Source organism: Coffea arabica, chromosome 6e, assembly GCF_036785885.1.
Source record: "Coffea arabica cultivar ET-39 chromosome 6e, Coffea Arabica ET-39 HiFi, whole genome shotgun sequence".
NCBI lineage: Eukaryota > Viridiplantae > Streptophyta > Magnoliopsida > Gentianales > Rubiaceae > Coffea > Coffea arabica.
The window spans coordinates 8,979,306-8,991,903 of NC_092321.1; the positions used below are offsets into that span (position 1 = coordinate 8,979,306).

General features: G+C 38.5%; 3 protein-coding genes across 4 annotated transcripts; 2 read left to right on the forward strand and 1 right to left on the reverse strand.

The window, feature by feature from the left end:
- Positions 1–768: 768 nt before the first annotated feature.
- On the reverse strand, positions 769–4,810 carry LOC113694787 (uncharacterized). The gene is made up of 7 exons (XM_027213656.2): positions 4,490–4,810; positions 3,982–4,092; positions 3,576–3,644; positions 3,110–3,241; positions 1,448–1,525; positions 1,240–1,365; positions 769–1,161 (listed from the first exon to the last, which is right to left on the reverse strand). The coding sequence occupies exons 1-7, from the start codon at positions 4,706–4,708 to the stop codon at positions 970–972; spliced, it is 927 nt and encodes a 308-aa protein (XP_027069457.1). The 5' UTR covers positions 4,709–4,810; the 3' UTR covers positions 769–969.
- Positions 4,811–5,766: 956 nt separating this feature from the next.
- LOC113694675 (uncharacterized) lies at positions 5,767–8,738 on the forward strand. Of its 2 annotated transcripts, none has more exons than XM_072054980.1 (5): positions 5,767–6,725; positions 7,008–7,060; positions 7,398–7,564; positions 7,734–7,798; positions 7,877–8,738. In XM_072054980.1, exons 1-5 carry the CDS (start codon positions 5,924–5,926, stop codon positions 8,317–8,319), a joined length of 1,530 nt encoding a protein of 509 aa, XP_071911081.1. In that variant the 5' UTR covers positions 5,767–5,923; the 3' UTR covers positions 8,320–8,738. The 2 variants fall into 2 exon arrangements, with proteins under 2 accessions (XP_071911081.1, XP_027069329.1); XM_027213528.2 differs by having other exon boundaries at positions 5,770–6,725; positions 7,647–7,798.
- Positions 8,739–9,137: 399 nt separating this feature from the next.
- On the forward strand, positions 9,138–11,723 carry LOC113694676 (toMV resistance protein Tm-2(2)-like). The gene has a single exon (XM_027213529.2). It carries the CDS (start codon positions 9,138–9,140, stop codon positions 11,721–11,723), a length of 2,586 nt encoding a protein of 861 aa, XP_027069330.1.
- Positions 11,724–12,598: the final 875 nt, after the last annotated feature.

Genomic DNA, 12,598 nt, shown 5'->3' on the forward strand with positions numbered 1-12,598 from the left:
CAGATAATGAGGAATTTCATATTCGCCCCGATTTGGAGATTATTTGAAATTCCTTTAATCAATCATCTGCGTCTGTCCCTTAAGGTGTTCATTTTTTACTACTTGATTATACAATCAGCAGTTAGTGAACAGCCAATTTACCGGCGCTGCCATATGCTGTCGCCGATAATGGTGCCTGATGGAGTGTTCAATGTCATTCGAGCTTACAAAAGTGGGGAGTCGATAAGCTAGTGGCAATGGACCGCCGCTGTAAGAATCTGCATGACACAAGTTATGTGGGGTGCATAAAATTAAATTGGATACCGACCCCTCGATTTTTTTTTTTGGTTTTATTAGTGTATACCTTTATTACTTTGTGTCAATCTTGAACTCTCCTTATCCTAGGATTTTTTTTACCCAGGCAGGGTACTTACAAGTTAATGCAGATTGCAAATTCTTTCATTTTCAAGAAAGAAAATAAAGGAATGAAAATTTGGTGCTTGATAAAGAAGCCTCAAGTAATCTCCCCGAGTACCCGGTCATCAGTGATTGTCCACTGTCTACACACCAAGTTTGGACGTGCGTCTTTCTAAAACAGATCCAATGCAGCAGTAACCAACTCCAACTCATCCAATAAATTTGGAAAAGGCATGAAAGCATTAGCGCTAGTAGCAGCGTACAAGGTAAATTTGTTTTCTTCTTCTATCCTTGTTTTTGGTGCGGGAGTTTGTGAGGTGAAAGGGGAAGAATAGATGGCTTCAGCACCAGAATGATGTTCAAAATACAGAATGAGCACCAATAAAAGTCCTGCTACGGAGCTCAACCTTTGCTGATTCAAAAGGCAAAACAAAACTGCTGGAAAAAATACAGCAATTTACTAGCTGCGGAGCAACACATGTATCGGAATTTAAGATTATACAATGAAGAAAAGGTTAAGGGACTAAAAGAAAAAGCTTTAGGAATTGCTGTTGTTAAAAAGTGTTTTACGGACTAGAGCTCTGCCTTCTTGGCATTTGAATTCTTCTTGTTCAATACAGCCTTCTTTGCTTTCCACCACTTTCTAATCAGGTGGGAGACTTTGTTTGCATGATTCTTGACTGTCTCGCCAGCATTTAGGATACCTTTTGTAATCCTTCGTTTCCAATCGTCCTTCTTGTTTTCCTTTTCCCTCAAGACTTTTCCCTGCAGCAATATTTTGAGTTAGCATGGGAATCACTTATATTAAATGACATTCAAACAAAAAAGGATCTTCTTGGCTACCAAATTTGAAGGAAATTGTGCCTCATCTTCATCATCTTCCTCGTCTACATCATCATCACCGAAGTTTTTCATATTCATCAAATCTTCCTTTGAGTACATCTTCATACCAGGAGCTCCTGGCATCCCCTGAAGCACGAAAGTAAGATCAGAATTAAGATTGACCGTAAGGGTAAAAGGAGGCTGCCATTCTCATATATCAGATAATCACCTCCATAGATTTTAGTATCTTCTCCATTTCAGCCTCCTTGGAGGACTTGGGAACAAAAGGCTCTCCTGGAATCCTATCCTGACAAGACAATGAAAGAATCACAAGGTTGATTTCTTTAGCAAAAGGTACTGATAAACAGAACAGGCAACCATGATAACTAATCAAAGAAACGTGTACAACAAGTTTTTCTTGTTAGCTAAGCTCAAATATCCATACTAAATTCTACTCAGAGATGATGCTTATATCTGCAATAAAGCATGTGCAAACGGAGATGTCAGCTGTAATCTCTGATCTCTGTAAACGTCTTAAAAGTCATGGTGCACCCATATAGAATTAGCACTTGATGATTAAATTAAAAGTAGGGGGTAGAGGAGAGTTGGCCTTGCAATGGCTACAATGCATGCGCTAAATAACACCTTGGTGGTACTTATGGATAAGCTATAACATTGAAATATTTCAACATCAAAACCACAGTATCCTTGGTATATGCTCATCATTTTGGTGACAAGATCTATCAATACAACATCATGCTTTAGAAGCAACCCTATCCAGTCTTTAAAATTCTCTCAACACCAGCTTTGCATTTTGTCGCATTTGTTAGATATGGCAATTATATGTTCTACCTTCAAACTTCCATGGGTTTTTAACAACTCTCTCTCTCTCCTGTCACTATCAATATAAATAACCTGAGCCTTGCGAATTTCCTAAACATAGAAATTGTTGTATGCCATCTGTCTAGACAGTTCTCATCAGTCATACTTTTCCAATTAGATTACTGAGCAAAAAAAGAATTGACTATATGAAGCAGGCTTGACGTACTTCGTACGTACAACCTTCATAATCTTTCAAGAACAAATATCCTTTTAACTCTTAAAACAGCTTTTTAAAATTATCACTTTTTTCCTAAGCAGATTAAGAAAAACTGAAGCATGAGAGCAGACCCTTCATAACTTCAGATGCATCCGTTGAAGCGGCATGGATAACCCATGTAGCATTTTACCTGGGCATAACACACAAATTTGTTTCTTAACATCCTTTTGTTGCTGGGACCAATATTCAACAACCACACCTATCAAATTTTAACCCATCATGTCACTATTTAGTCCACCTATTCATTTCCACAAAAAACTAGACATGTTACACATGGTTTTGTCATGGTCAAACTTTTCAATGTTAACATCAGATAAATTCCACTATGGCTCTCAAAATTGGTACAATATCTATCAAGAATCACATTCATTGGCTCTTTCACTAATTCTATGTCTGGTTATATTCATAAAATTATTATGTCATACTACCAATAAGAACTAATCCAGGAATTTATGCCCTTGCTTTAAACTCTTCTAAGTCCTTTGCACTTTAAATTTTCAGTAGTTACCATTACTTGATAGAATCAGAGAAACTAGCCTAGTTGTCTACATCTATAACGAATACCAAAGGCACTTGAATCAATTGTTTGTGAACACAGAAAATTTTATATACAGCAACAGAGTCCAGTTTCTTGCCACCTGAGGATTTGGGTCACGAAGGACTAGAGAAGCATTTAAAATAGCTATATGGATTGCCTTATGGGCCCAATAGAGAAAAAAAACTACTGAAGTCCACGGTTCAGCATATCTTTTTAACTTGAAAACTAGCCAGTAGAGGTCAGAGAAAATTCACCTCAGGAACTTTTGGTGGCTTTTTGCTGCATGCTCCTGTGAGGTCCTTACAAAGAAATTTCACTAGAGAATCAACCTGAGGTTTGTTCTTGTACAGGTATTCTGCCACATCAGTATCCGAATACCCCATGACCTGCAAAATGCTGGAGTTTTTAATATCTTGGTGTTATGCCTCCCAAAGGGGTCAATAAAAGAGGGGAGCAAATTCAACAAGACATGCAGAAAGCAGAAAGGGCTTGTCAAATTTAAGCAGGCCAGGCAAGTAATCTATTTTGTTAACAGTTGTAACATTAGTTTCCTAACTCTGACTGCCACATACAGTAACAGGAAATTGATTTTTCCTTAACATATGCTCTATGTAATACTAAGAATGTCTGTACATGCAGTATCTGAAATTTTGGCCAGCCAAAGTATACAGCGGAACAACTGGTAAAATCCTATTAACAAAAATGATCCACAAATATTACCTCTTGACAAGCTCGCTCAATTGTTTTACATTCTGAATTGCACTGTCCTTCAGAGTCTTGTTCAACAAGCTGCATCCAAGCAAATAAAAGAGACATAAATGATAAGGATGAAAGTCGAAAACATAAGTTGATGGGATATCAGACTGCATACTTTGTTACTCTGCAGTAAGGTTCCACCAGGCAAGACCTCGTTATAAGGATCGACAATTGAAGGAGAATGTATTTCTAATTACCTTTAAATTGACGTGAATTTTTCTTTTTCTAACTTTTCCTATGTTTTTGAGTGCCAAAACCTTAACTAATTTTCTTTATTTTTGATAAGTTATGGAATCCAAAGATGAATTAAGAAAACAAAGTACAGCAATTCTGAAGCACACAAATCAGCTAAAAACTGAGAAACTCTTACCTCCAACCTATCCCCTTCTTCCACAATATCAATTTTAAGGATCCAATCAGCTTCGTGCTTCTTCAGATTGCATACATTCTCTGAAATTTCAATAATTTGATACTCAGAAATCTGCCCAATGTTTTGCCATCAGCATGTGTCAGAACCAAGTCAAACAACCAAGCAAAATGCCAACCAATTTGCACCATTCCAGAACTCAAATAATAATCTTATCCAAGTAAACAAAGCCCTTTGACCCAAAAACCGGATAACAGAAAGCAGAAAGCAAATCTTAAATCCAAAACACTCATAACTAACTTCGCTACGATCACAACATGCATTGTACCTCATCAATTCGAAAGAACATACAACATTGCCTTAAATTTTAAAAAAAATAAAATAAAATCCCAGTAACTAAAAAATGGAAGCTGCAGCAGATAAAAATTCGTCAAGAAAACAAAAAACCAGCGATTCAATGCTGGAAGTAGCATAAACAGAAGCTTAGAGAAGAACCCAGATGTAAAGTTACCTTCTTGGGAGAGATCTCAGCTTGTTTAGCCTGGACTTGCTGGTATAACTGATAAGCCAATTCCTCGCAGACCTGACATTTAATGTACGGTATGTCCTCTTTTCTTGCCACTCCAGATGGCTTCTTCGAGCATTCTGAGATTGATATCCATGATGATATCACTACTAGCAAAGATAGTAACAGAGCTACTGTTTTATTCAGTTTCTCCATTGAAAACATGCAGCCGCCCTCTCAATCAGAAGCACACCGTTGAAGGTGCTAATCTGAATTTTGAGCAGTGATTTTTCTGCGGAATTGGCTTTGTTAAGGGGAGACACGAACAGGCTTAGAGACGTTAAGTTATTACGTGTTCTGCTGTTTCTGATTGGTTGATTTTAAATCCACGTGTGGTGTAACACTCTACCGGCCAATCGCAACAAAACACAGCGACGTCGCTAAGGAAACTAGTTGTGTAGGAATTGTGTTAGAGTCGATCTACTCTAGTATAATTCCAGTGCGTACCCCTAATTCTCCAAATTTATTTTGCATACTCCTTTTATTTCAGAATTGAGATTTCAGGCACCTTATCAACTTGATGTTATTATAGCATGATACCAAGAGATATTGCTACTATAATATGAAAAATATATATGTTCAAGATTCTTTTTGGTTCAAAAGACTTAAGTGAAATGAATTTCATGCTTTTTATTTTTGTTTCAAAAAAGTTCATTATCAAAGGTATCATTAAGCAACTAAATTCATAATTACATAATTTTTTTTTCTTGCAATAGAATTATATACTTAAAACTTTAAATAAAAGCTTCTTTTTAAATCTTTCGAAAAGTCCAAATTCACTGATACAAATATAAAATACATGTAAAGTATCCTAGTAATCATATACTTTAGTACATCTTCGGAAAATAAAATCATAATCTGCATGATTATTTTTCTCTTATGAAAATTTAAAAACTATAAAGTGTTGAAGTATGAAGACTCCATTATGTGCTTATGTATATTCTATGTGATTATCATTTTTGTTAAAAAAGCTTTGAAAGAGACAAATAAATGTAAAAGAAAATTAGAAAAAATATTAAGTTTATTGAAACATATTTTTATTCAAAATGTGTTATCCTAAATCAATCAATCAAGAGATGGTACGGGAGAAGGAGTGCAACACCTCCCACAAAAAAAAAAGAGAAATATATATATGTATGTATGTATGTATCCACATGACACAATGCATGTATAGAAACTAGAAGGGAAATTTCTGTCACTATGTCAAACATTGGGGGAAACTAGAGTATTTACCCTAAATTAAAGGAGTAAACGGTGGCTCCACATACAAAGCCCTTGTAAAACCCTAATTCTCTCCCATCAGCCCCAAATCAATCCAGGGTTTTAGCGCCATCCTCCGTTCTACTAAATCCCTTAATCTGTATTTGAGTTTCCATAACCATGGAGTCAATCCCAGGGGAACCCCAAATAAATCATCAGTTTAAACATTTGATCGGCCAAAACCATGAAATTGCGCTTAGCCAATCAATTCAAACCCTATTAGACTCTCTCCATGGTTCCAATTTTGAAAAGATCTCACTTTTGTCCGCAGATTTTAAGATATTATTACAATGTAAAACCAACCCATCTCTTGAAACCATCTGGGTTTACTCAGCTTTAGCTTTTCACCACCTCAATTCATCCAAAAATGAGACTTTGAATCAATTTGCAGCAATAAAAGACTTGTTTCAGCTCATAATTTCTTATTCTGCCAGCTGTAGTTCTTTGAAAAGCATTGTTTTGATGTCGCCTGTAATTTATCACGTGCATAAATTTGCTGTAGATTCGAAGGGTTATGATTTGAGGTCTAAGAAAGGAAAGAAATTGATGAAAGAGATTAAGGGCTTGGTGGATTCAATTCTGGGATATATAAATGTGTGCTGCGAAGCTCTGGAGGATGATTTTGATGGTTTGGAAGGCTTGATTAAGCCGTTTGAGGATTTAGTTAGTATTTGGATTTGGAATGAAAATAAAAAAGACAGGCTAAGGCTGTTTTTTCCACTTCTGGGGGAAGACTTAGTTGAAAAGATTAGCGTTGGAGGGTGTGAATTGAATGAACTAGCTGGTTATGTTATTGCTGAGGTGTTTCTTTTAAAGCTCTGCTTGGCATTTCGTTGTGGGAATTCAGGAAAGGAATTACAGAATGAGCTAAGAAATTGGGTGGTTGGTTCTATTACCGGGCTTCAGAATTCTTACTTCTTTGGTTAGTTTCCATTGTCGCTTTATCTTGATAAATGGAGCTTCTTATTGGATTGAAAATTCTGATATTGTATCAGTGGGGATGCTAAATTGGCAGAAGTCTCGGTTTCATGTTTGGTATTAGGCTTTTATTTGCTTTTTAATTTTGGGGTTCAACAGTCGTTGCGTTTAGACTTCGGTGGAGTACTAGTTTACATAGTACTAGTTGTCTTTGATAAATAAAATTTTAATTTTCTGACTTCATATACAGTTTTAGTGCTCTTATGTTATATCTAATGTCACTCAGATTCTTTATTGAGGATGCTGCTAGGACCGACTTTGCCTGTGACCTTCCTACTGGTGAGTGGTCTTTCTTTCAGTGCTTTTCTGTTATGTAGTTTCTGGCCCATTATACTGCCAGGATGATGTAGTAATGTGGTATCTTTGTTGAACATTTCTTCGGGTTGGACATTGGGTTGTTGATATTAGTGTGAAACTTCCCTAGTGGTGGATGTATGCAACATACTTTTCTATTTTAGTGCAGGAACTGTGCTTCAACTATGTAGTAATCTGAAACTTTGACTACACTGACCTAAAAAAAAATTGATGGATGTTCTGAGCAGCTCTGTAGTCATGTTTGTCAACTATTTTATTCTGATTAATCCAATATCCATGCTCTGTTTTATGATTTCTGCAGATTTCTGAAGATGAAAAATCATTGAGAAAACTCTTGTATGAGCCTGTAATATTAGTTGAATACTCTTTTCTTAGTCCTGATAGATTGGCTCATTTGCCTGCCAATCATGCCAAAAGTATTGCATTGGGAAGATTGATGGTTACGCACGAAGCAATAGAATTCTTCAGGTAGGCAGAAGTGATCACGTTTTGAAAGAGAATTTCAGCAAAGACAATTTTAGAATCTCATTATCATTTGCCCTACATGCAGGAAACATGGGGACCATACTAAAGCACTTTCTTGTACAAATGCATTTTCTACTTCTAGCTTACCATCTGAACTAACAAAATGGATCAGGTGTGAGTTAGATGTCAATGACAACAACAATGGACCAAATGGATCATCACCAAAAGCATTTTTAAGTGAGTAGTTTTTAGTATGTTTTAATATGGAGTTAATATTGCTTAAATGTGTTGATTACTATGGGTATAATGGTGCAGGATGGATACTTGACAGAGGAAATCAAGGGATTCAAATATTTGATAATGACATGTCAAGTTATCATGCCAAATTGATACTTGATAATTCGGAAGAAGATTTCAATTTGTCGGTTTACAAGGAGAATAAGAAAACAGATGCCGATCTTTTCTTTTACATTGATAACAAGGGAGATGCTGAAAATGAAGTCGAAAAAGATGAAACGATGACTGAAGCTGTGAGTGCTGCATTTGTGGCTGCTGCCCAGTCGCTGCAGTCAGCTGAACATGGAGAGAGGAAACGTAAAGGTGGAAATATGAAGAAGAACAATCGGCTAAAATTTCTCAAGTATGACCTTTATGAAGGTTCTGCTCCATCTGCAGCAAAGGCTGCAGTTGTTGATGATAATGGTTTGAGTAGTGGAAGTGATGTTGAGAATCCATCCTCTGATGAAGACGAGAACTAGTGGTCTAGTGGCACAATAAGGGCTTCTGAGAAAGATGGAAGTCTCTAAAGGATTCCAGAGAACACTGAATGGAACTGTATTTGTGAACCCGTTACCCTGTATATGAGCAAGGCATGTGGTGCGGAATGTACATTGCCCGGCAAATGAAGGGCATCATTGGCAAAGCTGCTTCACTTGGACTAAAAGGTCTGGTTTTTAAGCGCATCCTCCAGGAGCTGGTGCTGGAGTAATTAGTTTTTTTTTTTTGACGGAAAAGCTATAGGATGATTTCGTTGTAGTTTCCATCTTGCAGCAGGCATGGTACAAGTGCCTGAATTGTTAGTTTTCCATTTGGTCGAACGCTTAGTCCTGTGACGAGTCATTTGATGTACTAATTTTACGGAATGAGAAGCCAAGCAATATGCTGCTGCAAATCAAAACTCGTAATAGTTTAAAATTTTCAATTAACAAAACAGGACTTGCAGAATAAACACATTAAAAAATTGGAAATAACATACCAAAGGTGAGAAAAAAGTAGGAAAAGGAAAAAAGGACAAAGCAGCTCCAAGCTGACCAGTAAATAAGCTCTTCAATGCTGTGAACCCGCCATAATGGACTTTTCTGAAACGAAAGTCTCCTTCAGCAGTGTGAAAGAAAGTTGATAGATAAGATCCTCAACTGCTGTGAAGTGCGAACCAGCCATAATGGACTTCTCAACAACGAAAATCTACTCCTGAGGGTCAAAGATCGCTAAAGATCGCCCTGCCGCCCCATCACAGCCCCGGAGAACATATCGTCAAGGCAAAACAGAACAGTAACAGAAGCTGAACGAAGCACAGATGGCAGAGATCGTCCTTACAGCTGTCATCAACAAAGCAATTGAAGTAATCAGCAATTTGATAACTGAAGGTAGCTCTGGCTTGCATTGGCTGGAAGAGGACATCAGATGGATCGAAAGAGAGACGAGGCACGTTTGGTCTTACCTGGATGAGGCAGAGGCCAGGCAAGATGAAAATCATCTGGTACGGAATTTGGTTCAGGATATTGAAGATCTTGCTCATGACATTGAGGACATCTTGGACACACTCCTTCCTTGGCTGGCATCACGCAAGAGTAAAGGGCACCTCGGTTGTCTTACTGCCGCCAGTCACGTCTTTTCCTGTGGTAATGATACTGCACAACATTTTGTCGGAGAGATCGAAAAGATTAAGAGAAAGATTGAAGACATTGATCGCCTTAGGACAACATATGGCATTGTAGATAGAGGTGGAACTCGTAGTGGAGACACTTGGGATCCGAGAAGATCATTTCTATATGCTGATGAATCAGAGATTGTTGGTCTGGAACAAGATTCTGATAATCTAGAGACCAGACTTCTGGACACAGATTTGGAGAATGGCGTAATCTCAATTGTGGGCATGCCGGGAATAGGGAAGACAACCCTTGGAAAGGAAATTTATCGGCGTGTGCGACATCACTTTGATTGTTCAGCTCAAGTCTATGTGTCCCAAGAGCCAAGTATTCGAGAGCTTCTGCTTGACATTGCTAGACAAGTGGGACTGGAGAAGGGGAAGTTCGAGGACCCCATTGAGGCCAACCTTGGTGAATATTTAAGAGGAAAGAGGTTTTTAGTTTTCTTGGATGACGTTTGGAATACTAGAACGTGGGATTGTTTAAAACTCGGCTTCCCTAACAAACCTATGAGCGGGAGCAGAATTATTATCACCTCAAGAAATACTGGGGTAGGGAGATATATCGGAGGTGAAAGCTCACTTCACCTGCTGCAACCATTGACCCCGGAAAATAGTTGGAAACTTTTTTCTAAAATGGTTATGATCAGTCGAGGAAGAAACGCTGTGGACTTGCAAGGGTTTGAATACATAGGTAAAAAGATAGTTGAAAAATGTGGTGGCATACCATTAGCCATTGTGGTAACAGCAGGCATGTTAAGGGAGCGAGAAAGAACTGTCCATGCTTGGAATGGGGTACTTAAGAGCATGAGCCAAGATGACCACGGGGAATTGTCGAAGGTGTTGGCCACGAGTTACAAGGATTTGCCTAGCACATTGAAGCCTTGTTTTCTCTACTTTGGACTTTTTCCTGAGGACCATGAAATCCCTGCATTTCAGCTTATCAACATGTGGGCTGCTGAGAAATTCATCATTGCAAGTGGAGAACAAGATGTTGAAGATGTTGCAGAGGACTACCTAAATAATCTGGTGGCGAGGAACTTAATTCAAGTTGCTAGCAGGAGGTTTGATGGAAGGATTAGAAGCTGTCGTATCCATGATCTTCTCCACAACCTCTCCATTTCAATCGCGAAGCAGACTAACTTCTTCCGCAGCATTTCTGGTGGAGACAAACATTCTAACACTGATTCTAGTTCTTCAAGGGGACGTAGAATCACTTATAATCCGAGTAATACTCGTGAGCCTGACCATTTTGGTGCCAATTATGAAATACTTAAAGTTCGCGCCATGCTATGCTTTGACACAAACCAATATCTTCAAGAAGAGGACTTCGTAGTTTCTCATCAACTTGGAGGCCTCACGTTTCTTAGAGTGCTGTCAGTTGAAACAAACTCCTTTCTATCATCTGTCCCAGATGAAATTGGAAACCTGCGCCTCCTGAGTTACATTGGTTTAAGAGGATATTATCGTGGAAGCTTGCCATCAAGTATAAGAAATCTCAAAAACTTGACCACATTGGATCTTCGAGAATGCAGAGGTATCTGTCTTCCTACTTGCATTTGGAACATGAAGAAGTTGAAGTTCTTTCTTCTACATGAATCTGCTACTTTTACCACCTCTAGACGTTTAAAGAATGAAGTTTCATTATCCTCTCTGAGAATACTGGATGTGGTGAATTGTCGCCATTTGGAACCTCATTGGCTACACAAGTTTACCAGTCTAAGAAAACTTGGAATTAGGTATCCCTCAACGAAAATAAGTGAGATTTTATCAGGTGCAGGGCCAATATTGACTAAGCTCGAGAACCTGCGTTTGACAGGGTCTTATCCTCCCACGGGAAAATTAAACCTGTATCGCTATGAGAGTCTTATTAAGCTGCATTTGGGGATAGTGATAGAGAAGCTGCCTGATGTCAAAGAATTCCCTCGGAATCTTACCAAGCTTTCCCTTAGATTCACTGAATTGGAGGAGGATCCTTTCTACACATTAAAGAAACTGCCCAGATTAGAGATCCTTAAACTGGGCCATCGTTCCTACGTTTCAAAGGAATTGGTTTGCTCCGGAGCTGACAGTTTTCCCCAACTTAGGGTACTAAAACTGCGACAGTTATATGATCTGGAAAATCTGCTTGCGGAGGATGGGGCAATGCAGGAACTCAAAACAATAACCATCCGCGATTGCTGGAAATTAAAAGTATCCAAGAGGTTCCTCAGCAGAACAATTATAGAACGCTAGACCAAATCGTTAAGTCAGTTGTATTTCCTTACCGGTGTATTTGTGTCTCTATACTTTTGCACTTTCTTCATTACATTTACATCCTTCTTCTGGAAAGGAACTATGTTAACTTGATTAATGATAATCTATGAGTTACCGTTTCCGGCTTGCATGTACATCGAACATAGAGTATCATATTTTTGGCTTTCTTCCGGAATGCGTGGAATAATAACTATCGTTGCGAGCTGTATAATCGTGGTTTTAATAGAACTGAAGCGATTGTTCTCAGGGTTGTTTGCTCATTTTTTTTTTGGCGAGATCTCTCCTACTTGAATCTATCAGTGAGCGCTTGCCTAACAAGCTTGCTGTGGGCTGGGGAGAGAGCTGCTCTGCCAAACTGTGCATATGCAAAAAAACTTTTGTTTATGGTTATTCAGTGTGGTTCTCCTTCATGTCCTCTTCTAATCCTCTTCCTCTCATAGTATAAAGAGGGTTATATAACACAATTAAGATAAGAAATTGACCTTGATCCACGTGCGAGCATGCGTATTCACCACACCTACACTGATGACCCGTGCAAAGGGAATCACTTTCTTACTTTCCCTCTGAGATAGCGCTTGGAGTATCGAAGGCGAACTTGAGTGTGTATAAAGGCTCGAATTTCTTAGTGCATCTGCTCTTCGATCTGCTGCTCTATTCGAGCCGCTTCCTTCAGCTTTAGTCTTAGTCTCGGATGTCGTCCACGACGACGGAAACGACGCAATAAATCCAGACCCGGAAAGAAAAAAAGGAAGTTTTCCAATCACTGACCTCTCCCGTTGGTCGAAGTCTAAAGACGCAAGACCAAGATTTTCGGTCTTGTGATGTATTCACAGTTCTTTAAGCGAAACGAGAGA